The sequence below is a fragment of the Choloepus didactylus genome, chromosome 6 (genome assembly GCF_015220235.1).
Source record: "Choloepus didactylus isolate mChoDid1 chromosome 6, mChoDid1.pri, whole genome shotgun sequence".
NCBI lineage: Eukaryota > Metazoa > Chordata > Mammalia > Pilosa > Megalonychidae > Choloepus > Choloepus didactylus.
Window position 1 is genome coordinate 79,136,393 of NC_051312.1, and position 11,935 is coordinate 79,148,327.

The following is an 11,935-nucleotide window of genomic DNA, read 5'->3' on the forward strand; positions in this document are numbered from 1 at the left end:
CAATCCCCTGGATCCTGCCAATGCATGCTGTTTATTTCTTGCAGCTCATTCCAGGTGTAACCTCACTGGTTAAGGGACCTAACTCGACTTACTAGCAGAATAACCTGGAGAGGAGAGAGGGGAAGCTCCTGAGAGTGAAAACCATAACCTTGTGTGCTAGACTGGAGCTGCTATGTACCCCAGAAAAGACCATGTACTTTTAATCCATCCTTGTGGCTGCAGACCTATTGTGGGTGGGACCTTTTGATTAGGTTGTTTCAATGGAGATGTGACCCACCCATTCAAGGTGGGTCTTAATCCTTTACTGGAGTCCTTTATGAGATGATAAAAGGCAGAGACATAAGATAAAAGGCACTGATAATTGTTTTGTGATTATGCAAATCACTGACATTATTCTTAGAAAATATACATGAAGGATTTAAAAGTAAACAGGCACAGTGTGTCCAACTTACTCTCATATATTTCATAAAAAATAGTATATACATGTACCTATATACCAACATATGAGAAGAAGGAAAATTATAAAGTAAATGGGGCTAAATATAAAAACAAAACCTGGTTAATCAGTATAAAGGATAAGTAGCATTGGTTTTGCTAGTCTTTCAACATTTCTATAAGCTTGAAATTATATCAGAATTAAACTTACTTTAAATTTTATTACAGTTATATACCAGGCAGTACATTAATTAAAATTGTATCCTATTTTTCCAGGAGTTGAAATGTTTGTGGATTTTGTCTGCTTTTAAATTTATTAGTTCTTTTTTCTTAATATTCCAAATAAATATTATTTTCATTAATTTTGAATTATTTTTCTGCTTCAGGCCCAGAAACCTGGATATGCCCCGATGTATGCACAGAGAAGTAGAGAAAAATGGCCTTCTAAAGAGAGAAAGATGATGCCATTCACACATGCACACACCTGGAAGTGATAAACAGAAACAGGAAAAATTAGCTCAGAGGAACAAGAAAATTTTGTTTCTTCAAGTTTCTGATCTCAGGAAATCCAGTTTCACTTCCACCCTAGCTTCTATGAAATTCCTCTCTATATTTGTATTAAATTACACACGATTAGTTAACATTGACTTAACCGGGATTATCTTAAAACCAGAAGATGCCTCTTGATTTCCAGACTCTAGAGTACGTATTTGCATAGAATAAGTGCTCTTCAATTTATATTTTAAATGATAATTTCTGTTCCACTTGTTTGAGTTTCTTTTATGTGATAGTATTAGTTTATTTTGGAAATCCATAGTCTATATCCCTTACAAATTCTCATAATTTTTTTCTCTTTATTTCTTTTCTGCACTGCAATATTAAGTGGCTCTTGCATAAATTGCTGACATTTTCAATACCACAGGACCATAATGTGTGTGTATTATTTCTTCTGGAGTAGCATGTTATTTCCATTTTGTTTCAATGAACTTCCTTTTTAGCATGCTCATTCTTCTTTAATAGAAACACCATTTTATATCTTTATTGAAAATATACACAATATACCTTCTTGAATTATTTATTTCTTCTATTTCCTAAAACATTTTTAAACTTTTATATATTTACAAAAGATGACTCTTTTTTTCTTTATAAGTTTTTAAATTTAAATAAGCAATTCAATTTTGTTAAGAAAGTCAGGCTAATAAGGAAGATCTGTCTCATTATTTTCATTACACATGAGAAAACTGACAAAACTTACCTTGAATATCAAACTGGAATGTGAGTAACAGTACAAAATGTGTTACTTAGTAACTAGCATCTGCACCCCAAATTCATTGTGCAAAACATACTCATAAAATAGTCTATCTAGCTAATGGCATATTCTAAGCATGTGCCAAGTGGAAATAAACCCAAATCAGAATGAAATACATGACAATAATAGACTAAACTTTATTTCTGTTTTTCACTGATTTTAAGATCATAAAAAAGAGAAAAAATTAAAGGGTTAACTTTTACACTGGGCAAAAAATTCTGCATCTGCCTCCTGCCTTAGAGGTATCTTTATTTCTATTCATCTGAAGATCTCCTTTCACCATCTCAAGCTGCCTACATCCCGGGGTGGCTGCAGTAGGACTGGAGTTACAGGAGAGGTGATGATAGTGTAGATAAACCTGGTGAATCAGTGAGAGGACCAGCAAGAGAAAAAAACCTCACTCAATGTCATTCTAAAGAGAATAATGAAGTTGGTATTAACTGATTGTAAGTGGGGGTAAGGAGACAAAAATGCATGTTGAAGAAAAATAAAAGGATGTTGGCACAGCCAGAGACTAATATTAGAAAGATTTTTATCAATAAACCTCTTGTCATGAGGGGGAAAGGAAAGAAAACTGTTACTGAATAGCTCTAAGAGCTGCTTGGCAAATGCTATATGAGAAACATCCGGTAGGAACCCTGAGGTCAAAGCAAGCCTGAAATCACTCTCCTCTATACTTGCATCTCCTCCAGTGCCTCCCATTGGCTCAATTCTACCAAATTCCAGAAGATAAAGGAGTATGAATTATGCAGTACATGAGAGTGTTCTGGGGAACACATCAGTGCAGAAAGGGCAGAGCAAGGATACGAAGAGGCAAATGAAGCAAGATGCAGATTCTTGCAGTTATTTATGTCTTTTGGGTTCCTTCTGTCCATATTGGATCATCTTCCCATATTCTACCTAGATTCCCATTATAAAATGTTTTCACTCTGCTCATCTGAAGTGTTTTCCATTCCTACCTCTGCATTCCACATTACTGGAGTGACACTTCTTCAGGCTGACTGCCTTCTCAGCACAATTTGCAGCTATCACTGAGCAAGCATGACCTGTAATTTGTGTCTCAATCATTTAGTTCTTTGGTTGGTGTCTGTGTTGGTGTGTCTGCATGTGTTTGTTTTTATTTCTAGGAGGTGGAAATCAATCATCAATTTCTGGATTTTGTTCCATGTGACTGGTTTGGTAGAAAGTTCTCCCATTTCACACATAGTGAGGTGTGTTTTTTTCCCTCAGATACACTCACAATCATTTATTTTTAAAATGTGAAAAGGGTTCTCAAAGGCTTTCCTTACCCTTCCATTTTCCTTTAAGTTCTACCCACTTTAGAAGAAACTGAAGCCCAAGTGTAACATGGAAAATGTTTCCATGTCTTATTTGATTTTTAGGCCCAAACAAAGCACCTTTGAAAACCTGCCCTAAGCTCTTTTGTCCTAAGTGCATAAACCATAGGGTTTAGGGCAGGAGGGATGATGTTGTGCAGCACATTGAGTAGAACAGGAATCAAAGTAGTCTGAGTCTCTACCAGATGAGTTACTGAAATCACTATGACCACAGTATAGAAAAAGAGGATGAGGATGAGGTGAGAGCTACAAGTGCTCAGAGCCTTGGATGTAGCTTCAGCCGAGTTCAGTCTAAGTACAGAGCGCAAAATCAAAGTATATGACAAAATTATAAGACCTAGATCACTTCCCATACCAACCCAAGCCAGAACTAATTGACAAATGCTATTTGGCCTCCTGTCATCACAAGCCAGTCTTGTGACCCCGAGGTTAGAGCATAGACAATGCTCAATCTCATTCTTGGAGCAATAATTACGCTGAGCCGCAAGGACAGGCAGTGGAATGACAAATAAGCCATTTCTAAGCACCATGAATAGGGTAGCTTTTAAGATTAAGGCACTGGTGACTACTGACGGGTATCGAAGAGGGTGACAAATAGCTACATATCTATCAAAAGCCATGCAGAGAAAGATACCAGACTCCATGCCAGCAAAGCAGTGAATTGCATAAATCTGAGCAAAACACTCAGGGAGAGTGATGACTTTGGCATCAAACCAGAAGATGGCCAGGATCTTGGGCATGATGGTGGTGGCCAGGCCCATGTCCACCACAGAGAGTATGCCTAAGAAATGGTACATGGGTTTCTGTAGAGTAGAATCCTGGAAGATGGTGATGAGGATGAGGATATTAGCACCAATTGCTAATAGGTAGAGGAGAGCAAAGGGTAAGGAGAGCCAGTGTTGCCACCTGTGAATGCCTGGGAATCCCATCAGGATGAACTCAGAGACCTGGAATTTGGAGCTATTAGAGACTCTAAAAGAGATAGACATATTTTCCTAAGGAAAAGAAAAATTTCAATGTTGCTGTCTCCAAGCCTAATCACAATTAAATACCATTTTAAGACTGTCTCCACATAATGCAATTTGGTGCTGTAACAATATGAGTTCTATAATCCACATCTTTTGTAGTAATTTAAGGTAAATCATAGGAAAGTTCTAGGACTTTACCAGCAGAAGACAAAGTTAAAGAAAATTATCAGTGTTGACAATCCAGGGAAAATTCAACATGAATCTCAAATCACTATTTGTATTTTCTTCAGTTATCAGGGGTTAAGAGCTACAGTAGAAATATAATTCTCTCCAGTCTTTTTCAAAACCTTTCTTCAGTCTCTTGAAAAATTTCATGGAATCAAGTGTTTGTGTTTGTTTTCTTCACATTTTTATCCACTTAGCTAGGCTCAGATTTTTATTAACTAATAATGGCTGAATTTTTTGAAAAATGTTAAATTAATAGAGATTGAATTTTGTAGCTGCACCATTCCAAGTTGATATAGATGTGCATTAGTGTTGGCTTCCAAAAACTTGATAACATGGACTTTTAAAGCATTGCTGACATAAAGCTTGTTGCAGATTGAAAGAGGGGAGCTTTTCTTCAATATTCTACCTTCTGTGGACTTCTGATAAGATCACAAAAAATAGCTTAAAAGGAAGTTAAGCCATCCTGGATGAAGTTGTAAATTTCAGGAGTCATCCATTGGAGACATAAACAGGAAGTAATGTTTTTTTCTGGTTGAGTCTTAAAGAACCTAAAGAGATATATAAAAACAGATTTAAGTAAAAGTAATAAATTGCTTTCTATCTTATTTAAGAAACCAGGACTACGTGAAGTAAATGCACCGTCCCGAAGCCACATCCTAAAACTCAGTTTTCTCAGCCGCCCTCCCTGCTAACTCTCCTCCCCTGCTCCACTCAGCCCTCGGGGGTCGCTGGGGAGCCCAGTCCTCCCGCCCTGGAGGGACCGCGGATCACCTCGGGAGAGCGTGGAGGGGCCGCGACCTGCGCTCCGGGTGGGCGGTTGAGGTCGATGGGGGCCCTCACTTCTCTCCAGGGGAAGGAGCCCCGGGCGGGCGCCGACGAGGGCAGGGCTGCGAGGGGGGCGGCTGCCTGGGGGAGGGGGCTCCCGGTGATTCAGCCCCCCGGGAGGCGGCAGGGGCCAGAGGAGGCAGAGAGATGGCGACTGGCCAGTCCGCGCCTGGGCGCCCAGTTTGGCGGGAGCCCGCGGCCCGAGTGCGGAGCCCAGACGGGGAGGACGCGGGGACTGGAGCCCAGGTCGGCTGGGCCCCCGCAGCCAAGGGGAACGCGCCCACGAAGACTGTGGAGGAGGTGCTGGGCGACTCCAGCCATAGCGCAGGGCTTAGTCTGGAGCAGGTCAAGAAGCTCAAGGAGAGATGGGGTCCAAGGAGAGATGAGTTCCCAGCTGAGGAAGGAAAAACCTTGCTGGAATTTGTAATTGAGCGGTTTGAAGACTTACTAGTTAGAAGGCTGTATGTATATCTTTTGTTTTGGCTTGGTTTGAAGGAGGTGAAAAAACAATTATATCCTTTGTAGAGCCCTTTGTAATTGTACTTAAATTAGCAGCCAATGCAATTGTGGGTGTGTGGCAGGAAAGAAATGCTGAAAATGCAGTTGAAGCCCTTAAGGAGTATGAACCTGAAATGGGCAAAGTGTTTTTACAGGACAGAATGTACAGCAGATTAAAGCTAACGACATTGTTCCTTGTGATATTGAAGAAGTTGCTGTTGGTGACAAAGTTCCTGCTGACATAAGTCTAACTTCCACCAAATTGATAACTTTCAGAGTAGACCAGTTGATTCTCAGAGGTGAATCTGTCTCTGACATCAAGTACACTGACCCAGTCCCCAACCCACGGGCTGTCAAGATAGGAAGAACATCCTCTTTACTGGCACAACCACTGCTGCTGCAAAAGCCATGGGAGTGGTGGAGGCCACGGGAGTTTTGCTGCTTTGTATATATTATGTCCCCCAGAAAAAGCCCTATTCTTTTAAAGCAAACTTGTGAAGGCAGATTGATTAAGCTTTCTGATTAGGATGTGATCATTTGATTGAATATTTCCATGGAGATTTGACCCGGCCCATTCGGGGTAGGTCTTGATTTGTTTACTGGAGTGCTTTAAAAGGAACGGACCCAGAGGCTTGCTGACACTTTGAGATGCTGGCCCAGGGTGTGCTCCTGAGAAGCTAAGAGAGACAAAAAATGCCCCACCCAGAGTTTGCTCTGGAGAAGCTAAGATTGGACAAAACATCCAGGGAGCAGCTGATGCTTACTGATGCTTCGAGATACTTGGAGTTGCAGACAGAAGGGTGTTTGGAGATGCTAAGCTAAGAGATGAAACCCAGAGATCCCCTAGAGAAGTGCAGACACCAGCGACATGCGTTCCCTGCTGACAGAGGTGTTCCGGACACCATCAGTAGTTCTTCAGTAAAGGTATCATCTGTTGATGCCTTTGTTTGAACACTTTTATGGCTTTGGACTGTAAATTTGCAACCAAATAACCCTCCTTTATAAAAGCCAATCCATTTCTGATATTTTGCTTAGTGGTAGCATTAGGAAACCAGAACAGGAATTAAAAATGAAATCGGCAAGATCCTGGATGAAATGGTGGCAAGGGAACAGGACAGAACACCCCTCCAGCAAAAACTAGACGTGTTTGGGAAGCAGCTTTCCAAAGTAATCTTCCTTATGTGCATTGCAGTCTGGATCATAAACACTGGACATTTTAATGACCCATTTCCTGGAGGCCCCTGGATCAGAGGTGCTCTCTACTATTTTAAAATTGCAGTGACTCTGGCTGTTGCAGCCATTCCTGAAGGTGTGCCTGCAGTCATCATCACCTGCTGTCTCTTGGTACTTGCAGAATGGCAAAGAAAAATGCCATTGTTCAAAGTTTCCCTTTTGTGGAAACCCTTGGTTGTGCTTGTTATCTGCTCAGACAAGGCTGGTACACTTACAACAAACCAGATGTCAGTCCTGTAGGATGTTCATTCTGCACAAAGTTGAAGGTGATACTTGTTCTCTTAATGAGTTTACTATAACTGAATCAACATATGCACATATTGGAAAAGTGCATAAAAATGATAAATTAGTGAAATGTCATCAGTATTACCATCTTGGAGAATTAGCAACAATTTGGACTCTGTGTAATGACTCTGCTTTGGTTAACAATGAGGCAAATGATGTTTATGAAAAAGTTGGAGAGGCTACAGAGAGTTCTGTCACTTGCCTGGTAGAGAAGATAAATGTATTTGATGCTGAATTAAAGGTTCTTTCGAAAATAATGTCTGCAACTCAGTCATTAAACAGTTGATGAAGAAAGAATTCAGCCTAGAGTTTTCACATGATAGCAAGTCAATGTCAGCTATTGTACACCAAACAAGCAAAGCTGCGTATCAATGAGCAAGATGTTTGTGAAGGGTGCTCCTGAAGGTGTAATTCACTGGTGTACCCATATTTGAGTTGGAGGTGCTAAGATTCCTCTGACCCCTGGGGTCAAACAGAAAATCATGTCTATCATTCAGGAATGGGGTAATCACAGTAATGCACTGTCATGCCTGGTTTTGGCCACTCATGACAATCCAATGAGAAGAGAAGGAATGCACCTCGAGGAATCAGCCAACTTTATTAAATATGAGACAAATCTGACTTTTGTTGGCTGTGTGGGCTTGCTGGATCCTCCCAGGGCAGAAGTGGCTTCATCCATGAAGCAGTACAGGCAGACCAGCATCCAAGTCATCATGATCACAGAGGACTATAAGGGCACAACTGGGCCATCTGTCACTGCATTGGCATCTTTGGGCAGGACAAGGATGTGACATCCAAGACGTTTACAGACCAGATGTTTGATGAACTCAGTCCTCCAGCCCAGAGAGATGCTGGATTCAATGACCACAGTTTTTCCAATGTTGAACACTCCCACAGGTCTAAAATTGTAGAATTTCTTCAGCCTTTTGTTGAGATTACAGCTGTGACTGGGGACAGTGTGAATGAGGCTCCTGCTCTGAAGAAATCTGAAATAGGCATTGCCATGGGCTCTGGCACTGTGGTGGCCAAAACCGCCTTTGAGTTGGTCCTGGCTGATGACAACTTATCCACCATCATGGCAGCCATTGAGGAGGGACAGGACATCTACAATAACATGAAGCAGTTCATCCGCTACTTCATCTCATCAAGTGTAGGGGGTGGTTGTGTGTATTTTCCTGACAGCAGCACTTGGTTTTCCTGAGGCTCTTATTCCCATCTCCAATGCCCACTTGCTCTGATCAATCTGGTGACTGATGGCCACCAGCCACTGCCCTGGGATTTAACCCTCTTGGCCTGGACATCATGAATGAGGCACCCTGGAACGCAAAGGAGCCAGCAAGTGGCTCTTTTCCTGTTATTTTGCTTTTGGCTATTACATTCGTGCCCCTGCTATGAGTGCCGCTACATGATAGTTCAACACTGCTGACAGCTGTCCAAGAGTGTCCTTCTACCAGCTGAATCATTTCCTACAGTGTAAAGAGGACAACCCTGACTTTGAAGGAGTGGATTGTGCAGTCTTTGAATCCCCATACCTGATGACAAGGGCACTCTCTGTTCTAGTAATCACAGAAATGTGTAATGCCCTCAATCAGTTGTCTAACCAGTCCTTGCTGAGGATGCCCCCGTGGAGAACATTTGGCTCATGGAGCTCCATCTGCCTGTCCATGTCACGCCATTTCCTGATCCTTTACATAGAAAACCCTTGCCACTTCTCTTCCAGATCACACTGTTGAATTTGAGCTAGTGGATGATGGTGCTGAAAATCTCCTTCCCTGTCATTCTGTTGGATAGGACACTCAAGATTGTGGTCTGCAACTACCTGGAACCTGACAAACTGATAAAGAGTGTGTGCAGCCTGCCACCAAATCATGCTCATTCTCAGGGGGTACCATCAGGATTTCCTGGTCATTTGTACTGCTCATAATGCCCCTGGTGGTCTGGCGCTATAGTATAGATGCTAACTTTAGTGATGTGTTCTGGCCTTGACTGACAGTTTTACACAAAGAAGATGTTTAACATAATCTTTTTCTAATTATTATTGTTTAAAGCAACTGTCTATTTCTGCTGAGTTTTCAAATGAACATGTTGGTGGGTCAAGGAGGTTTCATACTCCAGATTTTGTTTTGCTTTTTCTGCTTCCAGTGAGAAAAGAGTTTCCTTTTTTATACACACAACTAAGGTGCCCATTGACATGTACAGAGAACTAACACAATTATATGTAAATTTTTTTTGTAGATGGTAGAGCATGTACAGTGTTCTGTTTAATACTCATCCTTTTATAAAAATAGTTGAGCCAGCAGATATCAGCAAATTAACTCGTAGCAGATTTCAGGAAATGAATGTGTGTTGTCTTTTCTAAAACTAAATAGCATGTATTGTGTCTTTTGCATAATCATCTGGATTTAGTTTGGTATCACAGTCTAATTTTTATTCATAAGCCAATTTTTCTGCACTGAGCAGAATACTGCTACATCAGTCTAATTTTGGGTTTGCCACTTCCCTCTCTCTCCTCATGCCCCCCGTTGACCTCCACCTACAACATCCTTAATCCCAAATCCACTGGCTTCCTCTCCTGTAGTGTTTTGAAGGTTTTGTTTCTGTCAGTCTTAATAAGAGGTATGCTGTTCTTGTTTGTGCAGAAAACATGGTTCCAGATTCAATCTACTGGGTTTGTGTACGTGTGTGTTGTTTTTCAGGTTATTTATTTAAATGTCTAATGTGTTTTATTGTAACAGGAATTGTTTTGCCAACATTTCCTGTTTCAGTGGCATTTCACAAACTAGTTTAAAAAGAAAAATAAAACATTTTAAATGGGCAGAAAAATAACTGTCTTGGTTTTAAGTCTTACATGGCTTAGCTTTAACTATCTAGTATGGGTGTCCAACTTCCTTTTAAGTTCTTAGCTCAGAACTTTGGCATTACTGTGCTCCAGTGGTGGGGGATCCTATTCTGCTGTGTAATCAGGTGTAGGAATTTTATTTTTTTTCATGTACAGGTATGAGCTATCATCTGTGATTTGCATTTAATACAGGTTCCTACTGGCCTGCTTTAGCCTGGTGTGGAGTGCTTAAGGGTGTGCGTGGGTGTGTTTTGTAAAACCTGTAAGAGTACCTGACCAATGAACCTATTGAATAGAGCTATTTTTATTTGGATATGATGCTAACCACCGCCACCATTCCTATGGTAAATGTTTGTGCATGTTTCAAGATCAGTCTTAACTGATGGTGTATAAGTCATTAACAGTCCTAAGTGTGGTGTTTTTCTCCAGTGCCTTCCAACATTCATCAGTGAGTATTTTCCTCCCTGCAGTTTGGATGCTTTAGCCTAAAGGTGGCCACCACTAAATGACAAAGCTGTATGACCTAACAAATAGTAAGTTCCTTCCTCCCCACCCTCCAAAAAAAACCACTTATTAGCTTTCCTCAAATTCTGTTGCTTTTCATATACTTTTTTTCCTGCACAATGGCCCAACCAGTCACTCAGACAGCATAGCCTGAAATCAGCAAATCAGCTGCCCACTTTACTCACCCCTCACAAACTATTCCTTCCTCAGCCTGTGGAAGTAATTTGAGGAAAGGTTTATACACTCCTTCTCTACAATGCTAGTGCTTCTGATGGAATTCAAACCTTAAATGCTTCTAATGCTGTCTGGTCATGCTTGTTTCTCAATCCTCCATGCTTCTTTCTTTTTGCCAGCAGTTTGGTCTTTCAAAAACTAGTATTGCCCTGTATGAAAAACATTCATGCCATCCATCAAATGAATTTCAAACTCCTTTCAAATACATAAGGCACTGTCAAATATGATACAAACCCACTGAGTGTCATCTCTGGATATAAACCTCCTGGTATCCTAACTTCACATGCACATAATATTTGCTGTTTATTAAAATTATTACTTTCCCAAGACATTTCATTCTCAAAGTTGTTGCCATGGTGGAAGCTACTACAGGTTTATGTGCAAAAAAAAGCAAGATGGAAAACAGGTATCAAAATTTTAAAATGGCATCTTAATGTTGTCACAAACATTGGGACTGGTGGTTTGATGTGCTGAGCCCTCGATCATGGGACTTGCCCTTATGAAGCTCGTTACTGCAAAGGAGAGGCTAAGCTTGCATATAATTGTGCCTAAGAGTCTCCCCCTGAGTACCTCTTTGTTGCTCAGATGTGGCCCTCTCTCTCTCTAACTGAGACCCCTTGGCAGGTGATCTCACTGCCCTCCCCCTTATGTGGGACCTGACTCCCAGGGGTGTAAATCTCCCTGGCAATGCAGGATATGACTCCCAGGGATGAATCTGGACCTGGCATTGTGGGACTGAGAGTATCTTCTTGACCAAAAGGGGGATGCAAAATGAGACAAAATAGTTTCAGTGGCTGAGATATTTCAAATGGAGTCAAGAGGTCACTCTGGTGGATGTTCTTATACACTATATAGATAACACCTCTGAGGTTTTAATGTATTGAAATAGCTAGAAGTAAATACCTGAAACTACCAAACTCCAACCCAGCAGTCTGGACTCCTGAAGATGATTATATAATAATGTAGATTACAAGGGGTGACAGTGTGATTGTGAAAACCTTGTGGATCACACCCCCTTTATGTACTTTATGGATGGATGAGTAGAAAAATGGGGATAAAAACTAAATGACAAATAGGGTGGGATGGGGGGATGGTTTGGGTATTCTTTTTTCGCTTTTATTTTTTATTCTTATTCTGATTCTTTCTGATATAAGGAAAATGTTCAGAAATAGATTGTGGTGATGAACACATAAATATGTGAACATACTGTGAGCAGCTGATTGTGTACCATGGATGACTG

General features: G+C 40.9%; 1 protein-coding gene and 1 pseudogene across 1 annotated transcript; one reads left to right on the top strand and one right to left on the bottom strand.

Annotated features, from left to right (window-relative positions):
• Positions 1-3,122: 3,122 nt before the first annotated feature.
• Positions 3,123-4,070, bottom strand: LOC119537027 (olfactory receptor 56B1-like). Its single transcript, XM_037839660.1, has one exon. The coding sequence runs from the start codon at positions 4,068-4,070 to the stop codon at positions 3,123-3,125; it is 948 nt and encodes a 315-aa protein (XP_037695588.1).
• Positions 4,071-4,179: 109 nt separating this feature from the next.
• LOC119537028 lies at positions 4,180-9,104 on the top strand (annotated as a pseudogene).
• The last annotated feature ends 2,831 nt before the right edge of the window (positions 9,105-11,935 follow it).

Excerpts from the sequence above, each read along its gene's own strand:
- LOC119537027 (XM_037839660.1), bottom strand. The coding sequence starts at position 4,070 with ATGTCTATCTCTTTTAGAGTCTCTAATAGCTCCAAATTCCAGGTCTCT.